The sequence below is a fragment of the Phallusia mammillata genome, chromosome 5, assembly GCF_965637545.1.
Source record: "Phallusia mammillata chromosome 5, kaPhaMamm4.hap1.1, whole genome shotgun sequence".
NCBI lineage: Eukaryota > Metazoa > Chordata > Ascidiacea > Phlebobranchia > Ascidiidae > Phallusia > Phallusia mammillata.
Window position 1 is genome coordinate 12,834,453 of NC_137256.1, and position 21,532 is coordinate 12,855,984.

Here is a 21,532-nt window from a genome sequence, read left to right on the forward strand (position 1 = left end):
TTTTTTTTTTGCTGCAGGAGCGAAACGCTTCAGTCGTCTTTCTGTCTGGTCGTAGCTGGCACTACCGTTTCAATTTTTGTAAACAGCCGTTTTGCCGTTGTTGCATCTGATTCATACTATATATGCTGCAGTTGGTCTTAGTGTAATGGACGTTAGTCGATTTGCTTGATAATGATGAAATACGAGTTAAAATGAGAAAAGTTTTGCAGTTTTATTGTGTCGTGTGGTGTTTTCTGGCCGCAAATACTCGGCGCGTTCGAGACCGGGCAGTCGCAGACATCTTAAACTTGCAGCAAGTTTACAGTGGACCAAACACGTTTTGCGATGGTAAGTTGTTCTTTTTTATATCCTCAAGTCTTACATGTGTGTTTGATCTGTATCCATAGTAAGCTTGGTAGCCTTCTGACACATTTTTTAACAAATAAAAATTGTCAAAGTAAAAAATGGCATATATTTGTACTGGCATGGAGTGTAAGCGATTGTTTATAGTGTAGCCTATCACAGACCAATTAAAAGTAGGCCTATTTTTGGCAGCTGCTACTAAGCCTTCACTTCAGACACTTATTATCAACTATGGGACAGTTTACGTTGGAGCAACGAATGCAATTCTGCAAATTTCCGCCAACGACTTTCGATTGACGAACACATACAAAACGGGACCTCAGAACGATAGTGTCGACTGCACTGGCCCCCACTATTGCAAGGCAGGCCTATGCAAGGCCAACAAGAATCTTTTTTGCGTAAATAACTACAACAAGATTCTGGTGGCTGGCAGAGGAATGCTCATAGCCTGTGGAACAGCACATAGAACGTGTGACTTGTTGCAGCTAAATGATGTGTCCCAAGTTTATTCCAATGAAACTGATCTAAAATGTGGCTTCCCAGAGAACTCTATACTATCGGTCCGCAATCCAAATATTCAATTGACTTCCGCTGTATACCTTAATCCAGCGCAGCCCAACGGAAAAGATGATCTGTTGTACGTTGGTGCGGCGGATGACAAAATGACTGACTGCATTTCGGATCTTGTGGACATCAACTACCTTGACCCTAAATGTACAGAAATGTCAATCAAAACCTATCAAGCACCAAGGGCCACAGCTGCTTACTTCAAAGAAGAGGATGATTCAAAAAACTATGTGCAGTTTGGCAAGGCTGACAGCACATCGTTTATTTATATGTGGTCAACGTCAAGTCATGTTTTCACATTACGAAAGTCAAATAACATGGTAACAAGACTTTCCCGTGCCTGTCACAAGCAATTTTTCACTGCTGATTCCAGTGGAGGAGAAACTGAAACTGCCGATGATGGTTATGCTACATACATCGAATCCGAAATCAATTGCCAGGTCAATTACGTGACTTTTACCAATGCCACTGCGGCTGAATACACCAACGGAAACCTTTTTATCTTGTTTACAAATTCTTCTTTGAACAAGCATGTCATTTGCTCCAGTCCACTTTTGAATATAAATGAAAAACTCGACGCAGCCAGACAGTCTTGCTTAAGCGATGATCCAAATAAAGCGGCCAAATTGGTGAACAAATATGGTTTAGTAATAGATTGCCAAAATGTTCAAATAAGCAAAAAGGGGGTAAGTAAAATTTTACACGGTCCATCCATTTTGTTAAATATTAATGACATATAACCTTTTTTGTTTCAGATTAACTGCCCCATATCGCAAAATGTTCTTGATCATATTTTTTTTGAACATATTGGTGGAATCCGCAGCAGTAACCCGATCGCAATAAATGAGGTGGTTTCATTTAACACGAGCCACTATGGCGACCTAACGGGCTTCGTGTCAGCACAAACTAAAACCAACACTGTTTTCTTTGTTGGCACGGGGAAAGGTTTAATACTTAAGGTTAGAACAAATTGTTATTACCTAAAAATTGTCAATGATTAACACGCATGCGAAACAATTTAGACTCACAACCAAAATGCACAAACCGTAGTATCGGAAGAAATTACAGTTTCAGCGAAGGCAATACTGAAAGACTTGAGAATTGACAAACAAGAGCAACACGTGTTTGGCCTGACGTCCGCTGAGGTACAGCAAACAGCATTCATGTTGGCGCGTGAGTATCGTAGTTGGTGCTGCTTAGTAATGAGTATTTGAATTGTGTGTTTTAGGTATTTCGGGTTAAGGTAGAGAACTGCGAATCTCTCACTACGTGTGGAGCTTGTCTTTCATCGAATGATCCCTACTGTGGCTGGTGCATTCAGCAAAGCGCGTAAGCTATTAATTTCAAACATTAGTCTTTTCTAAGTGCCAATACATTTCATTGTTTTTCGATTGCATGATCAGCAAATCCAGACCATTTCATGTAACACCCAATGACCATGTCAAAAAACGTTGCAAATATAACGTCGTTTAGCTGTGTCGGGTCTGAAATACTGTGAACTTCAAACGAGGCCAAATTGTTTGAATGCGACATGTTTTTTTTAATTTTCTCGGTTAAATTTTCTTACTGTTTCAAGATGTACATCAAACCAAACGTGCGGTCAAGAAAATGTCTGGGTTGGGTTTGGACAAGATCAAGGCAAATGTCCCCTTGTTGCCACGTTTCACCCAATGCACTTATCCATCAACTCTGTAGCTGAGGTTTGTGTTTTGTCTGTAAACTTTATGCAGCTTGTAACTTGGGTCTGTCGTACTGTATCAGCATGTTCAGACTCTTGTATGGCAATGTCGAGTCCCGAGCGTATTCTCTTAATTAGTGTCTCGCGTGTATCATGTCTGCAATGGCCTCGGTCAGGATTTACCACAAGTTGTGTCTTAGTATTCAATGTAACTAAAACTGCCCGTTTCGTACAGATGCAACTGAGCTTTACAGGAACAGCTTTGCCTGTACAATCTGGATCATTTACTTGCCGTTTTACCCGCACGGCCGGCGGTCGCAAGTACCTGGACGTTTCCTCCATTCTGACCAATTACCCAAGCACTCCAAGTTGTAGTTTTTCTCCTGGACCAAGCCTTCCTCTGGCTGCGAACGAAAATTCAGGTAAATTTGGTTGTTTAAGAAGTTGTTAATTAGTTAACATGTGTTTTCTGTTTTTTTCCAGACCATGTCAACGTAACGCTGACCATTGATTACAACGGGAAAGTTATGGCGGAATCTGCTCATTCAATTATAGTTTACGATTGTAGCTTGATCAATCAACTGAATAACCAAACTATGTAAGCTGTTTTCTGTTATCTTGGTAACCTAAAACTAAGTTATTCAACAAATGCAAGTTAATAATAGAATATATAACGGTTGAAATGAATCACACCAACACAAAGATAGAAACTGACAATGTATAAACTAATATATAATTCTGTGTTACGATCACAAGACATATCTTGATTAAAACATGAGCTGCCAATCTAGCACCCCAACTAGGACAAATGAGTCATGTAGGTTTGCCTGCACCAGCAGACTCGACCTACGTAATAGCTTGCGATACACATGCTGTTTCCGGAAAACGTGTGACAGGAAACAACATTTTGGACGCAGGTGCTCGTCGTGTGAAAGCAGCAAATGGAATTGCACGTGGTGTATTCGTAGCGAGACGTGCTCCAACGATACTTGTACAGATGGGTCGAAGGTGAACCTTATTTCTGAATGCCCAACTGTAGTCGGATTCGCCGATTCACCAACTCACATCATTCCTTATGGAGTTGAAAAGACCTTCATTCTCAACACCAGCAATCTTAACCCAACCTTAAACGTAATACTTGCTGCCTGTATTAAAAATTCAACAATGTGCAATAGAAATTGATTTGTGTGTAATTGTAAGAAATTGTTTCAATTGTACAGGCTTAGATTAGTTTCCATTCCTTTAATGTTGCTTCGATGATTTAAAACATGACAAAATACTGAACTTTTTGTTTGGTTCCAACTAGTAATGTCCCTGTTGTCAACCGACTTACTTTTCGTTCATATGCATTAGTGCATCTTCTTTTATGTTTGCGCTTGCGGATATATCGCTATTTTGTGTGTATGTTACAAAACTAGATATCGATTTATTATGTTTTGCAGGGAGTTAAGGAGTTCAAGTGTATATACGAAGTGTGCGGGCGAACAACCAAGTCACAATCGACTGTGAATATTAACTCTATGACCGTGGAGTGCGCGGCATCTGCCCAATTGGTGAGTAGTTTTGCTCAGGAAGCCCTGTCCATTGAAAACATGTTGCTGGCATGAGATCCCTTAACAGCTTGTTTACAAACATTTATTGAATAATGTCTTGAAGTACCCTATGATTATGCAATGAGCCATCTTTATCATTTATTGACTTGATACTTAATTTACATCAAATTGTAACTTATATTCTCGTAAAATTATCAAGGCACTTTGCATTTAGGTTTAAGGGTTCCCCATTGTGTGCCTCTATTTGTTCCTAAGTATTGTCATTATTTACTGTTGAGCATAAAATGACCTTATTTGCAGCGTCATAATTGATAATTTTTGGACTTTCAGCTTTCCTGCGACCGGGAGCATTACGACGTCCGTATTTTTCTGCAGAGAGACAATTACGTCATTGACTCGCCCAAACCTCCGACTGGTAATGCGTTATGCTTACTTACAGTGATTGATGGCTATGGGCCACGACGATACGAGTGAAAACCGTGCCCGTTAAAATGCTACCCATTTCCGTTGGCTGAAAACTTAGCATTTTCAACTTTACGATATTTAGGATTTGTTAAAGTGACCTTTGGGTTCCAAAATCGATGTTGGTCCTGCCATTCAATGTAGATTTTTTGGCATTTAAAGAAAATAACGGGCGTGGCAAATTTGTATATATTTGCTAATAAGGAATGGTTTGTTTACTGTTTGCGACCAGATTTTCCAACTCTGTACATCTGGTGCGAAAGGCAGTTGTGCATGTAACGCCAAACCAGAAGTGTAGTCGTAACGTTTTAGGGAAAAAAATGTTGGGTACTATCTATTACACTGAACACCATCAATGTCAGCGTTTTGTCGGTTTTGTTTCAGCCACTGTATACAATTGTGAGAAAAATTCGCGCGACTGCGCAACTTGCTTACAATTTCGGAGGAAATTTTCCCAATGTCGCTGGTGCAACTCCACATCAAAGTGTTTGACAGCCAACCAATGCCCAGCAGCAGACGCTGTGACAGGAATAGGACAGTGCGCGGCTCCAATCATTGCTTCGGTAAGCGTTGTTTTAAATCCCAATTCGCGAAAACATGTCTCCGCTGAATTGATTCGCAATCGGCGCCATCATGTAACGTCCCGTGTCCTTCTGAACCGAGCTAGAAATGTCTTTAGAAAAAAAAAACATATTTTGATAAGTGAGTATACTTATCTCTTCCCAAAGTAGGATGGAATGACTCATGGATGTTACCGATACGATGGCAGTGGACAGTTCTGGATAACTGAGCTTGCATAACAATTGTTACACTTCCGTCAACAGATCTTGCCCCTGAATGGCCCAGTCCAAGGCGGAACTGACGTCACTATTCAGGGCGTAAATATGGGCGCAGTGGCGTCTGACATCGTTAACGTAACGATCGGCAACCTTCCTTGTATCTCGGACCCCCAGCGATATCAGCCATCCACAACGTAAGTTTGCATGCTCAAAAAGCTCAAGAACATTACAACAATCGGTGTGTTGGTTATATTACTCTGAACTTAACTGTACTACGTATGGCTGAATCAGCAAAATATGTAGGGATTTTGTATGTGCATGTTTAAGGTTAGTTTTTGTCAAACAACATGAAAGATAGCGTTTTAACATGTGTATTTATTGTGGTAACAGATAAAATGTTATGTTTTTTAAAGCTCTAATGTTTGTTTTATATTTCTTTTTTAGTATTGTTTGCAAAACAACCAGTGCCAAAACATCTTTTAGCAGTCGAGTCATGGTTCAAACCAACTACAGTCGGGCTGTTTATTCCACTAATCGTTTCTTTTACAGAGTAAGTACTTCCATGAATTTCTATAGGATATTAACTGTTTTCGTGTTAGCCATTTCAGAGGAGGCGTTTTTGCCAGTGAGTCATGTGTGCGTTTTAAGTCACAGCACGACGGAACTGGGAATTAATTGAATTAGGCTACAAACGCAGACGTCGCGCACAACATAGCCTGTATGTTGAATTATTATTGGCCATTTGTATTGTACAGTACACGCGTCTATAATAACGGAAGCATTCGTTGCACATTTCAGAGAAGGCCATGGTGTTTGTTTAAACGCCATTTTACTGTTTGTTTTTGGTATCTCGTGTGATACTGGCCAGAGGAACTGGTTAACGATTAACCGACGTTTATGATGTTGAGATTCAAAATTGCCGCGAAGAATAAGAAATTAATCTTGAACTGGCTATCGTCACTCTGCTCTTAAACAAATCAAAGTTTGCCACATAGTAAACTTTCTAGTGATGGGACGATACCAGGTTTTGAAGCGAGTACCGATACCGAGTACGAGTACCACATGTATACAGGGTTTTTTTTAAGGTTTGGTTTGGGTGACCGCTAAGTAGTTTTAAGAGACCGCAAGTGTTTCATTTAAATACCAAAAAATAGCCATATTTGCTTATTTGGGAAACCGCTGGAGAAATTTGGGGGACCGTTTCGGTTTTCGGAAAAAAAACACTGCATGTATATACCTTCGATACCGAGTACTTAAGTGTGGTGTTGTACTTAGTTGTATATCACAGGTTAATTTATCTGCCATGCTCGGGGAACAGGTGTACACACACACATGCCGAAAATTGTAATCCCCGCGTGATAGCGAAAAAGATATACGTAAACTGACGGGACTTTTTTCCAGTTTTGTGCTGTCCGAAGCAAATATGGGCATAAAGTTGCCCGTATTCATATGGTGTAAATCGGCCTTCGGTACTCGCACGTTGGTATCGAAAACTGAGACAAAATGTTTCGATACCAAGTACCGAGTGCCGGGTACTCGTCCCATCACTAAAACTTTCCTTACAAACCATTCAACTAGTCTTACTGTAATGAAAGTGGTTTTAGTATTAATACTTATGGCACATAACTGACCATTGATTTTTGTTACAAGATTGTTACTGTCAAAGATATTGCACCGACAGAGGTGATCAGCAAAGCAGAGGTAACTGTATCGGGCAGCGGATTAAACGTCGGCAACAGTGCCCGGATTGTAGTCAACGGAAACTCAAACACCTGCAGTTACCGGTAAGTTTATGTTTCGTTAAACAGGCAGCTAGGTTTTAGTTTTCTGTGTGAAGTGACACTTATAATTTCAGTTATCACTGGGGCTAATTTCAGCAGTATTTTTATTTTGGCAAGTATGACGTCCAATAAGCACTAAGAAGTGACGTTGGTAAATTGTTGTTGGCTGTTGACAGTTCCCTGGTATGATGCTGTGTGCGCTGACTAACGTTTTGGCTTCGTTACTGGGCCGGATGCTATTGGACGCAGACAAAAACACAGAAAAAGGCAAACGCTGCAATTACCCCAGAACGATAAACATAGCTAGTAAATTTGTGCTTTTTGGATCATTGATAGACAGTTTTAGAGTTTTGTTTAATTAAAATTGTTATGACTAGGAATTTTTTTTATCCGCTTATGTACCAAGTTGTGTTGCTTTCATCAAAAATGACAGATTAACAATGACTAGCAACACAAAGTTGTTGGCATACCCCTCGTGTAAACTCTAACATAATTAATCATTGTTCGTACATTTTTGACCTCTTGGTTTATCAACAGCAATGAAACTACGCTTGTGTGCAAAAGCCCCGAAACAACATTGCCCGGGAATTATACTGCAAAAGTTGAGGTCGATGGATTTACGGTGACCCTTAAAGTTCCCCTGGAGTATTTTTCAATTCCCCGTATCACACAGAAAGCTGACATCAACAGCTTTAGCAGGTACCTATTTATTTTGATTTACACAGGGCAACAATCATGGGCGCCGCCACGTAGGGGCAAGAGGGGGCACTTGCCCCCCACTTGGAATTTCAGTGTACCTCAATTTAACATATTTAGCAGCAAACCTAATTAAAGTGGCAGCGTGGGGATTTGTGACATCGTTTAATGCTTTAACTTTTAGGCAACTCAATTGTGAAGTACACGATTTATGGCTTCATATCTAACAAATTCTTGATGTGGTAAAGTATCAGCCAAAATTTGCCCCCTCTTGGTAAAGTATCAGCCAAAAAATTAGAACAATAAACGAAATTTTCACTATACTGGTGATGAAGGATCTTACGGATTGAAACCATTTCCCATCAAAAGAAGGAACGCTTAACGTATTGTTGTTTATTTTCTGTTTCGTATTTCAGTGGAGGTCGTCTGGTGGACATTCAACTCAATGACGTCAGGGGCGTCCAGACCGCGTCACTTCTTGTTGACGGCGGAAAACCTCAGGTAACCTAAACAAAAGAAAACATTTTTGGTCTCATTGAACTTACGTGTTGAAGCCTAACCGTTGTTTCCCGTAGTTGCCAAAACCACTTTGTGTCATAAACGCGGTCAGTAATTATGTGGTCAGTTAGGGCTGGGTTTGGTCATGTTTCAGCAGAGTAATTATAATACAATCGGTCACAGTGGTTTTTCCAACCTGTTTGATCTTTCACGTGTAGTAAAACTATTAGGATTCGTGCCGGTTGATCAGATATACTGCCTTGCTCGTCCACCTCTTTGAATACCAACCTTGACCAATTTGTAACAGTACAAACTAAACCACTTCTTAGCAGATATTGCTGGATAGGCCAATTTAGCTATGTGCACTATTTTTACATTAATTGGATATATACTCTTTAAAACGTAAGATACCTTTCTTTCGTTTGTTAAAGATTTACTTATCTTTTCGGTTGAAAAAATTTTTGATAGTTTTTGTCAGCAAAAGAAGTTTCCTGTTTGTTTTTTGTTTCCAAAAATAAAATTGATAATAACGAAAGCTGAGAATTTTAGTCTACTTCCCTAATCACTTGACAGTCACACAGAATTGCCACAAATAAACAATTTGTATTGCTGTGGCCGTAAGCAAGTCCTCCACAATTTTTAGGTGGTTGCGTGCTTGTGTGTTTACTCACGCTTTTTATTCGGCTACAGGCGTGTCGGATTAACAGAACATCGTCTGTGGTGAGTTGTCCTATGCCACAGGAGCCACGAGTGAGCGGCAATAGGAAACGACGCAACGTTTCTCCTTCCTCAACAACAAAACGCTGTAAGTTACCTTTTAAAATTCGAAACCTGCCTTTTTGACCTCCTAGTCCCCTTTTAGAGTTCCTAGACTTTAAATCGACAAAAGTAACAAGTTTGTAACCGATTTATGACAAAGCTGAATGGAATGCATTTTTGATTGGGAATGTTTGAAATATATATTTTGTGCCATCTTGGTCCACTAGATGTAGTACTTTTCTCTACACATGCGTAATACGCGATTAAAAAAACTTACAATTTTAAAATGCAGTATACGGATCCATCTTCGTGTTAAAATTTTGTACCTTAACATTATATGCTAAAACCGAACGACCGCATAGTATAGCGTGTTTACAAGCTCAATATCACCGAGTTTCCTGTTACCATCATTCTGTAGATAACATAAAACATGATCAGCCTTATTTGGTCGGTTCAAACAAACGTTCAAATAATTGTAGGTAGGCTTATACAGTATTTTACAAAGATTTATCTAGGTAAAATATATAAAGGTAAACAATTTCGAGGCACTAAATAATAAAGTGAATTAAACTACATCCACAGCATACAATGTATCAATTGTACTCAACGGGCAACAAACGATAGCGGCTGGACTGGTGAAGTTTCAGGATAATCCTCAACTCAAGTCAATTTCTCAACTTCCCTGCGCAAGTGCCACATCAGCTGGAGTGGGAGTTGATGATGGCAACGACACACAGTCTTCAGCTGCAGACACTGTAGTCGTTCAAATTCAGGTCAGTAAAGCGAACATTACTTGTTATTGGTTTTTAAAGGGTTTTCAATTTGAGCAAGATCTTTCTGGTGTAAATATTTACAGTAGCTGACTGTGTAAAGTATGCAACATGAAACCTTTTGGATTCCAGGAAACCTGTCGGTTTTTTACGTCAGTGGTTAGGACGCTAAAGGTGAATTAACCACAGTTCGATTATTGTGTACGAAGACTTGCTTCACCGTCCTTTTAAGCTGTACATCGTTGTCTGTGATGCTTCTGTTGTCAGTTGCAAATTAAATAAAAGAAGCCTATTTATAATGCAACAAAAAAAACTCTGGCTTACGAGCCTGCACGTCAAGCTACTTTAAGAATACATACTACCTATTGATTGCCAGACTGTCCGAATTTTCAGTTTCACATTTCACGTCTATCACTGCAATATTTTTGGCTTGTATTTTGTTGTGATGTATGTCGGCATTGCAAGATACGAAATCCTGATTTAAGCTGACATTGCAAGCACTTTCGTGCGACAAGGCGTTGGTATTAGGGCTAATTTTAGTAATTAGTGTTTTTTCTCCAAAATCTGCCAATTATGAAAGCTGATCTGTTTAGCTTTAAATCGATTACATGTTCTGTATATGATTCCGTTTTTACCACAAAATTGATAATTTATGTAATATTGGATTTGTGAAATGTTTAACAGCGTTAATGCATACCAGGAAATTTGTTACCCAGGCAGATTCTGTGCATCAATTGATTTACGGCTAACGCGTTAAGTATGCCTATTTTTGCAGGGGACCGGATTTGCTAACGCCAATTCTAAGAAAACTGATTATCAGGTAGCGCTAATTCTTTCCAGTACCGCGCCAATCCCTTGTGTGGTATCATTCATCGAACCATCTTCCCTTTTCTGTCGTGCACAAGCAAAACGTCTAAAGCAGTACGAAAACAACAAAATTGCCATACAGGTAATGTCGAAAAAAGTTGTTTGTCCAATTTGTGCCTATTTCAATGTAGTACCGTCTATGGTCTGTGTTTGTTAAGTTAACCCTATAGAAATGCATCCATTAACCGTTTACTTCGTTCCTTTTTATTGCTTGTCTTATACATTGATGCCACAACTACGAAAAATGGCCCAGATATACAATAAAATACCAAAACCAGAACGGTTGCTGGTTCCAATTAGGATATTTAGTTGTTAAGAACAAATTATTTTAAAATATAAGTGTATTGTGGAAATAAACATCTTGTATAGTTTCACGTTGACATTGTTGCGCAATCGTGTAGAACGTTCTAAAATTTGCTTCGTTTAAGCAGTAGTCTTTACCAAATGCCCTCATGTGAGCTTAACAGACCGTAAAATTCACCTTACTGCAAACAAGTTATGCCGCCATCACCGTTACATGACTAAAGACGTGGTATTTTGTAAATTATCTGTGCTCGAAAATAGCCCAAACTGCCTTTAAATCCCGCCCATGACCAAACGTAACGCACAGTGCGAAGAAACGGACGTGCTCTCCTTCCGTGAAGCTCGTTTTCGGCGCGTTATGTCGGTTCGTGACCCGCAAGCCATCTGCATGACACGCCTGTCACCAATTTTTTATAGCGCGCCATAAAAGCGGCCTAGACTGAATTATTAAGGCATCAGGCGTCCATAAAACAATTTTTAGTTTAGCAACAATAACACTTCAGGGCGGACTAAAATATCTGGGGATTGATACTTATTAACTGTTTGGCCAATTTGTGGCTTAAAAGAAAATGTTTAGGCAACATCTGCCATAAAACGTTCAGCCCACATCATTTGCACATACTTCAAATATAGCGCTTTTTGTCCAGTGCACTCGGCCGTATGAAAGAACTTTTACAAAAAAAGTCTTGTTTTATCCCACGGTGTAGGCCTTGTAACATTGTGCTAGTAGAGGGAGGTAGCCTAAAGTCAATATAGCGACATATCGTTTTTATACTTTTTTATATTTGTGTTAAAACGCATGTCGTAATTTAGGCTATTATAAATACATTATTTCAATTTTATTAGGTTTCATCTGGAAACTGGACGGACGAGGTTCCCAATGTCGTGTATTGCAAAAGAACTGAACAGATTTTTATGTATATTATCATCCCTGTTGCTGCGGTGATGCTGGCCGTTATACTGATTCTTCTGGTCAGATATCGAGTTCAAAAGAAAAAGCAAAAAAGAGAAAGAAAATTGATAATGAGCAAACTCGACGACCTGGAAAATAAAACAAGGGAGACTGCCAGAAACGGTAGGTTGCGTTTTACCAACATTCCAAAATAATTTTCCCATTTTTGTTACAAAATTTTAATAAACATCGTCACCAGTAACAGTCACTACCGCGCGTGCCGATTTACTTGTTATTTTCATGTGGTAATGGCTTCGCGTGCCAATATTTTTGTGGGTAATAGCGGTTTGTGCCAGGTGCTCGCAGAAAGTGTTTTGTGCTTGTAGGTGGAATTTTAAGAGAATGACATGATAAAAATTGAAAACAAGCAGTGCAACAGGTTAAAGTAGTACTTCAATATAAACACGCAAATTGGTTGGCGTGCCATGAAACACCACCTTGCGTGCCAAACCTTAGTGTGATTTTGTTTGCTTAAGTTAGCACAAAAACGAATCCATGTGTTTTATAACTTGTTTGCAAATTAATATCGTTGAGAAAAGTCGAGTGGTAGTGTGACGTATCAATAAATGTCAATATTTCAATGTATTTTTGTATTATTTTTATAACAACAAAGCATTGGATTTTACAGCTTACTACGAGCTGCAGGTCGGCTACATGACCAACCTCACTGACAATTTATCGGATCGTATCACGTACTTGCCTACAACGTCTTATTTTACTCAAACCCTGTTTAACAAGACAACCGGCCATCCCGTACAGGACCGCACGGTACGTTGACCTCTGTTTAGCCTTAATATCCTACAAGCGGCATGGTAAAAGGAAGTAGCCCGTATTTCCTCTTATTAGAGTCTGCTTTTGAACTCAGTATCGAGGTCTTGCTACTGTTTTGTTTTGGCATATTCTTTTGGTACACAAAATCGTTTGTGTAGAAAATTTTATTTATTTCTATTTGGTTTTCGAAATGATCACCCTTCAAAATGAAAAGCGCCCTCTTTTGATGAAGAATGCTTTACATTCTTTCCAAAAGTTTAGCTTTAATTTATGTCCTATATTTTGTACACTGCTATTTTCGCCCTGCAGGCATTGCAACACGAACCTGTAAACACGATGGAGGCTCTCAATGATTGGCTGCTGCTTTTAAAGAAAAGGGATTTTCTCATAACGTTTATTCGCATTCTGGAAGAGCAACGCCGCTTTACCGTGCAAGACAAGTAAGTGTGCACTTTATCAATTTTTAGGGTTTGCATAAAAATATTTCTGCAACCCAAACTGCATTAAAAAGTTAGTCGTGCTTCGTCAAAGAAGCACACTTCAAATGCTCGTTGTGCTTTAAATTTATCGAACATGTGTTACCCTTATTTGTAAATTTGCTTTTATTTCCGCAGAGGAAGTGTAGCGTCATACCTGACAGCTTGCTTGTTGTCGGATCTCCCCTACTACACCAAGTATGTCAAACGCTCATGTGTATAACATATCCCTTACTAAACCTCTATTAAACCGTCCCTTGTTTTGTTGCAGGATTATGTTCGAGCTCTTGTCGCATTTGATTGAAAAACACGTTGCCAAAAATCCCAAGCTGCTTTTGAGAAGGTAAGCACTATTGTTTTGGTCAAAAATCCCGGGGATTTTGTTGATGTTCCCGCAATGATTGTTTGTCTGCAGCTCATTTTCCATACCCTTCCTATTTAAATGTAAACACAGAGGGGTTTGCTGTGAAGGCAAAATGATTTTGATTAAATATGTTTTAACATTAAGACGCAATTTTCAAGTAATTGCATTTGGAAATTCTCAGACAAACACCAGTCTGAAAATTAACTTTTAATTTACGCACAACTTGTCGCAGATCTGAGTCGGTTGTGGAGAAAATGGTTTCCCACTGGCTGTCTATCACCCTCTATGACGATTGCATCAAGGTATGTAGCCAGTTTACGTTGAGATATTTTTAGACGTATTAATTTACGCTGCATTGCCAGGAGAGCGCCGGGAAACCGATTTTTCTGCTCACCAAGTCGATTCACTATCTCGTGTCGAGCGCGCCATGTGACGTCATTGCCAACAAAGCGATGAACAGCCTGAACGAGATGACGCTGCTTGGCTCCGAGATATCGCATGAAACCGTGGTACGTAGGTTCGTTGTGTTATTGGTGCGAGCGATGACGCAAGTTACAGTGGACCACCTTTTACGGAATTAGCTCGTAAACAATGGACTCACATCGCACAGTATACGTTAACTTATGTTTCCTTCGGCCTGATGTACATTTGTTTGCGGACACCGGCTTCGTATAATCAGACGTCGACAGGAAATCCCCGAGGTCACAGGCGGTTTACCGCTGGAAAATGGCCAGACCGCAAGGCTTGTACAAAGCTGGCCTTGGGACCACATGTTCACTTACAGCTGTACTTTAAACCTTGGCAAACGTTTTGATGTAGCTACAAAACGAAGTTATGTTGTATGACTGTACACTCGTCAGTCATAACCGAACACATACATACAGTATTACGTTAACATTATGGGGATAAAAACCTAAGAATTGAGAAAGAGTGTGTTGCATTAAACTACACGCAGCCTTCTTGGGTACTTGGCCAAATATAAATTACCTTTACTTCTGACCATTTTGTTCGTTAATATTTTAGATAGTTTGTCACTTTGCAACTGCACTAAAGCTTCAAACGGGGTCCATTTATGCCAACAAATTTGTGAAACTTACGCTTAAAATAACTCACTTAAAAACAGCTTTAATTTGTGCTTGGGACCAAAAATGTTAACACGCCAGCACATGTTTTATGGTAGATTTTGCGCGCATGTATTGATGATGGTACGTCAGATCGCGATAAATCGACTGTGGAGGTGAAAGTTGTGAACGTGGACACAATTACTCAAGCAAAGACGAAAATCATTGAAGCTGTGTATAAGGATCGTCCTTACAGCGAATGTCCAAAGCCGGATGATCTGCAGTTAGGTTCGTTTACAGATTTCTGTTAATCATTGTTTTGTGTCCAAACGGCATTTCCCACAGTCTTAATGCAACGGGTGTATGTAGAGATTTTGGCAACAGTGGCACAATGCTAATATAACATATGCCTCTTAAATAATATTTAATAACGCTGCTTGCTGGTGTAATGCTCTATTTTTATTGGGACCAGTCCAAAATTTGATATAAAATTCGACTGTTCGGAGCCCATATGTCACACCACGTAAATCGCATTCACGATAAACCCGGGTGAACCGGCCTACGTAGAACTGGTGTGTTGTCATTCTCCGCAACAATATGTCGCAACGTATTTCTTTCCGATTACAGAACTACTGAGCTCAACTGACCGAAGAGAAGGAATAGTTCTTTCCGATATTGATGCCACATCGGAAAAAGACGGATATTATACCAAACTTAATACACTGAAGCATTATAACGTAAGCATAAACGGTTAATGTATATTTTGCGATAGGGGGAATTGTTTACCTTTTTAGGTTCTTGAAAGATATGATTGCAAAAACGTCGTACAAATTGCCCAAAATTGTGCGCCATAAAGTCGTACAAATTCTATCAAAAATCGGCAAAAATGGAACAAGAAATTGCGTGTATTTTAACCAAAACACATATTTCAACAAATGATCACAAACATATTTCTTGCTTTTTTGCCGCAGTAAACGTTATTATGTTGGTATTGTGAAATATGCTCCTCCTATTGGCGGCAATTAGCCATTGCGTCTTTGGTGCGTTTGTCTCGACCACTTATGATGGGTGACAAGCCGCACGCTCGTCAGGCAAAAAGCTGTCATTAATTACAGCTGTCAATCACATGATGGGTGGCGAAATCGCGATGATTAAATATCCGGAACGCTTTTGTTTTTTGTACAGGTTCCCAACAATGCAACAGCTATCCTTCGCCCACCCGGGGAAGAAACGCCAGGTAAATTGCTATTTATGTATTTGGAATTGTTTTACGTGGGAATTTCTGTCGTTTCCATACACTGTGTATAAATTAAACGCATTTATGATTGCAGTCCTCATACGGAAAAAAAACACAATAAATTTGAAGACATCTTTTAAAATTTATGAATCACTGTATAAAACATATATAACTGTGTATAAAATGAAGTGGAAACGATATCCGTATATTTTACTGAATCCAAAATCAGCGGTCTAAGAGTGTGTAGAATAACAAGAATAGCGTCTATGCTTGGGATGTAAAGTGACATCTCGGGTGGGTCATAGCCTTTATTGTTGTCGCTCTGCTTACGTCACTTCCAACCCGTTGACTAATTCGTTGTGCTGTGTCAAGTAAACAAAATACTCAGCTAGCTTTTGCTGTTATGAAACAAAGTCAACCAATACCGACGTTGTAATTCATTGTTGTTTTGTCCTAACCGAAAGATGATGAAAGCCAACGCGGAGGCTTCGAGCAGTTTCTTGATCGCAACTACAGTTTCGATATACACCTTCCCGATATTTCACGCAGTTAGTAGTTTTGGAATCCTTAGTCTTTTGGGATTGCATGCACTGGTTTTCCGCCATAATTGCGCAATTTCAAGTTGCAGTGTACGCCCAGACTACATTAATTTTGACTAATCAATCGCAAAACAGCTGCACATTTCAATCACCACACTATTGAATGCAAACAATAAAATTTGTGCAAAGGATTGTGCATGCCAAATTAATCGCTGGAAGGCAAACGCCCACCCCTAGCACACTGCATTGGACAATATAATCCCAGTGTAAGAAGCAAGCCTACAACGGTGCCTGCGCTGCACAACAGTTCCATGGTGATTGCGAGGCGTCATGTGAACGGAATTATGTTTCAGACTGATTAGTTTCCTATCAAACAAATGTAATGTACTGTAGACCGCTGCTGCGGCGCATATGGTATGTGCTGACCCATACAATGTATGTGGATGGCTGCGTTTAACTAACAGGCGCTGAAAAGACTGAAACTTCCGCCTGCGAGTATGTGCAAATTATGCTTATCTCGCACTGTGCATGAAAATATAGCCATTTGTTGAGCAAATCAGGAACCGCAATTGACTGCTGCCTAATAATTCTTAATTTTATGTCAATTTGGCATTTCGAGTGTAATACATCTAGAATCTGCACCGATTTGTTTCAAATGGATCCAGTGTATTGCCTGCATAATATTGCCACAACAAGGCTGGCTCATTAGAAGAGCTGTTATTGTTTGTCAAAAAAGTGCTGATGAGTATGGGCAAGCCCAATTTTATGCTTATGTAATGCAAACAATGTTTCATTTTGCAGCATCACAAGACTCCAAAGCGCCGTTGCTGACAAACGAAAGAAGGACTTTGTATCATCTGGTAAGTTGCGAACCTTGTGAGCTTGTAGCACGAGCGTGTGTTAAAACTCGTATCGACCCATGCATTGAAAAGACGAACCCGACCCCTGACCAAACCATGCACTACAACAGTAATCAAGGAAATTGTTGGCTGTCGCTAACTGTGCTGGTTGCCTCCATCAGGGATCAACATGTCACGTTGTACCAGGGCCACTTTGCGAAGTTACAAAGTAGCATTTCGAATAAAGCAGTATTTGTGAGCCGCTTGATATTAGATGAAATCGTTGGGCAGCCATTAAAAAATCGATAGGCGGTTTCCTTACCAGACAGCAGCGCGATGTTGTTGCTGTCCTGTAAAGCAATCTAATTGCTTTATCGAAACAAATAAATCGACCAATCAATTACCACAGATTCATCCACGTGACGACGAATCGGCCAACGGGGGAATAGGAATGGATGATGATAATAACAGTGGAAAAAAAGCCAATACTGTCATCGACAATCTGATGAAACGACCATTCCAGGAAATGTATCTTACGCGGATGGTTCGTGCAAAGGTGGGAAAATCCGCTTTTAATTGCCTGATAACCCATTTGGCACAACCGTTATCGTCAAATTTCTTTTGTTTACCAGACCACACTCCAAGAGTACGTTGATGGTGTCTTTAGCGCCATTTTGTGTCCAAAACCGCTCCCGAAGTCCGTGAGATATTTCTTCCAGTATTTGGATGCCGAGGCAGCCAAGCACAAAGTTAGCGACCCTGAAGTCATTCACATTTGGAAAACGAACAGGTGACAAAACAGAAAAACCCCATAAACACTACAATTTATGGGAAATGACTTAATGGTTTTACTGACTGCTAAAGTCATTACTGACTCCTACTAACAAGAGGAAGTTTAAACGATGTGAGTCAGAATAGTGTCTGCGCCCATAATTAGCTACATACTAATCTATATCCTGTTATAATACACGTGATATATTTCAAAACGATCACCACTAGGGATGGGCCGAGCCGAGCCGGAACCCGAGTACTCGGTACCGAGCATCGCTGTTTTTAATGCTCGGTGCTCGGCCGAGCAGTTGCACAAACTGACCCGAGCGTTAAATTTGCATATTTATGCCCTGCTAACATACGAAACTAGTGTTCTAAAGGGTGTCTATGAACAAAAACAAATGATTTTTCAAATGTATTAGATAGTGGAAAAACGCATACTTAAAGGGCATGTACAGCTTAATAAAACATCGCCGGTGACGTAAGAGATCTTGTAGAGCTAATACGTAGAAAGGGGATTTTTGTGACGTCATAATGCACCGAGCGTTCTCGGCCGAGCACCGAGCATTAAAGTGAGATGCTCGGTGCTCGACCAAACAGAACATTTGTAGTTTTGGCACATCCCTAATCACCACCCTATTTAAATTTCAATCATGTTTTTTAGCCCACTGGTTTAGCATAACGGAAATGCATCTAAAGACGGGTTTAGTTTCAAAATAGACCTCTTGCAGACCTGGCTTGTTATGATACCTCTTTATGTGCATGTTTTTATAATAATTTGACGACAAATATTTTTGCCAAAACTAATAGAATGCGTGCTTTGTATAACACACAGAACATAAATGGTAATAATGTTACAATATTTATCCAAAATGCAGCTTGTTACTTCGGTACTGGGTGAACGTGCTTAAGAATCCCGAATTTATCTATGACACAAACAAAACGGCGATCGTTGACACTTGCCTCAACGTGATCACACAAGCCTTTATGGATGCATGTACAACTAGCAACAGGAAGCTCGGCCACGTAAGTCCTGATTCATTCTCACTTTAAGCTATCTTTACCTTCAATGGTGTCGCCCGGCAGTATTGCAGCACTTTAACGCTACGTCATTCCATTCAAAACATGATTTGATGTTTTATAGGTAGCACATGAGTTGTTTGCTGGCTCGTTACAGTCACTAAGTTAGTGTGACTCCTAACACTTTATCAGTTGTTGTTGAATGGCTATGTGCTCTTTTTTACTTTCTGTTTACTATCAAAGGTTTCGGCGAACTACTGGTACTTTCGGTTTTCTAAACTGCTTTAAAAACCTGAACTTGGTCTATACGATCACGCGTAGATACAAATCCCAGCCCACTTTCGGTTTTCAAAACTGCTTTGAAAATCGAAACTTAGTCTGGGTCAACTAAAGCGTACAAACAAGTTCTCTAAAGAAATATAACTTACATGCTACTAAACGGTAAACGTAATCTGATTAAGGTCAAACCTTGACTAGTATTGTACAAATACATTAGGCATATTTTTGATCTGTATTTTTCTTTATTGACGATTGACATGTAAATGGCCACTTCAAGACTTTGGCAAAATATCAGTACCGCTTTGTTTTTTGTTGCGGTTTGCTTCTTGTCAAAAGAACAGAGGTGTAAGTCGGGTAGAACTTCGTGTTGGTTCGCGCTCTAGTTTGAAGAAAACGGGTTCGGCCGTGGAATTGGGCTTCTTTGGGGTTCGGGCCGGGTTCTTTGACCCGCTTTCAACTCACACCACAATCATGTAAATGTGTGTAAAGGTTTCGTAAAGCCCATGTTACTCTTACTCACCACAAACCATCAATACACATGCGCCTGTAAATGATAAAGCGATTTTATTTGTATTTTTTAGGATTCTCCCTCAAACAAGCTTCTCTATGCCAAGGATGCCGAACATTACAAAGTGATGGTTAAAGAGTAAGTAGAGTAGCCGCTTCTTTTTGTATTGCTTAACATGATTCACAAAATCATTTCAAACTCTTTCAGATTTTTTGTGAACGTTTCCAACACTGCAATTTTGAGTGAGAAGGAAATGAATGATGTGCTCCGCAAAAGATCCACCGTAAGTAAAACATATGTATATAACTGTTATGTGCCCACCACCTATTTCTACATAAATTCAAACTGTAAACATCTAAAGCTGATACTCTACTTCCATTTTAAACAAAACAAGATGATGGTGCACAACTGTTTACCAAAGTTGGGGAAATTTATTGTTTACGTAGTTTGCATCCTTTACTGACCATTTTTCTATTGCACTAAAGGTTGTCATAAGCAAGTCTAAGTAAGGCATTTCGGAGCATTTGGGGTAAAATAGAAAGTATTAAGAGCTCAAAACTTGTGGAGCGTTGTTTTTATCAACCCGATTAACCTCATTGGTTTGTAAACACGCGATGTACATGCAAGTGGTGGTTAAATGCTTAACGCTTTAGCATTATTTTTGTCAACAAACCCTTTTTTATCTTGATAGGAATATGGAGGAGAGCTGAACGAAATGGCTGCAGCACAAATGCTTTCCAGCTATCTCATAAAATATCGTGAACAGGTATAAAAAGGTTTGTTTATGAACCGCAGAGACAATTATACACATTCATTTAATATCCACAGGTTACCGACAGTCTGCGAGAAAACGAAAAAGAACACTTTGCCAAGTCGGTTGAGGTAATTTGTCAAAAACTGGGCGACAGCAGTTGTTGTACTACCATGGTTTGACGATTGATCTCATCGACTCAACTCAGGGACGCCGTTAATGGCGGCGATATCGCCGCGGAAGGGTGTTTGTCTAATGTCAGTCTTAGTTACTCCTTATCAAATCAGTGATAAACCTGCGTTTTGTCTGGCCAGCACAGAATCACTGTGAAGGTCGAGAATTTATCTGTCCTTAAAGTATCGCAACGTTCCCGTCTCTGGTGTATTTTAATTCTGCCTATTTCCAAACGTCCTTACTTTTGACTTTGTATGTTTTTTGTATTCTTTTTACTTACCTGTGTAGTTTAACATTTTATCAGCCTTGCAAATCAAATTGTGTTTTGTGAGTAAAGTTTCATAATTTGTCCCTATCGCGTTATTTACACTGATGGTGTTTCGTACCGAGTATGTCTTCAATTTGATTTTTAAGATTAAAAGCAGTCGTTGTATTTGCATCAACCGGTTGTATTTTGTACTGTGTGACACATTGCAATATTTGAATCGTTTCTTTTTTCATTATTTCTTATTGTTTGCAGCAAATATTTCCAGCAGGCGTTAGTCATCAAACTTTTCGTTTCATTTCAACATGCTTGACATTTCCAATTAAAATTTGAAGCCTTTGACAACAGTTAGAATTGCCCGAACCCAGTAGAGAAAGCTATCTATTAGTTTTGAGACACCTTGACCAAAAAACAGCACGCAACGTTTACAAATCCTTTGCATGTCTTCTTTTGTCCATGTCTGTGGTTTG

The 21,532-nt window shown here is 39.6% G+C and overlaps 1 protein-coding gene across 1 annotated transcript; it reads left to right on the top strand.

The window, feature by feature from the left end:
- Positions 1–15: 15 nt before the first annotated feature.
- Positions 16–21,407, top strand: LOC145228824 (plexin-B2-like). Its single transcript, XM_080094016.1, has 38 exons — positions 16–327; positions 535–1,595; positions 1,665–1,868; positions 1,932–2,054; positions 2,138–2,238; positions 2,486–2,609; positions 2,823–3,009; positions 3,071–3,185; positions 3,505–3,718; positions 4,030–4,140; positions 4,471–4,555; positions 4,987–5,165; positions 5,427–5,575; positions 5,826–5,931; positions 7,032–7,165; positions 7,700–7,861; positions 8,275–8,359; positions 9,047–9,161; positions 9,698–9,888; positions 10,661–10,834; positions 11,902–12,130; positions 12,636–12,775; positions 13,088–13,218; positions 13,393–13,452; positions 13,526–13,597; positions 13,851–13,920; positions 13,981–14,127; positions 14,799–14,967; positions 15,307–15,416; positions 15,865–15,916; positions 17,257–17,315; positions 17,704–17,850; positions 17,927–18,084; positions 18,944–19,091; positions 19,946–20,010; positions 20,080–20,155; positions 20,564–20,638; positions 20,701–21,407. Exons 1-38 carry the CDS (start codon positions 192–194, stop codon positions 20,803–20,805), a joined length of 5,769 nt encoding a protein of 1,922 aa, XP_079950142.1. The 5' UTR covers positions 16–191; the 3' UTR covers positions 20,806–21,407.
- Positions 21,408–21,532: the final 125 nt, after the last annotated feature.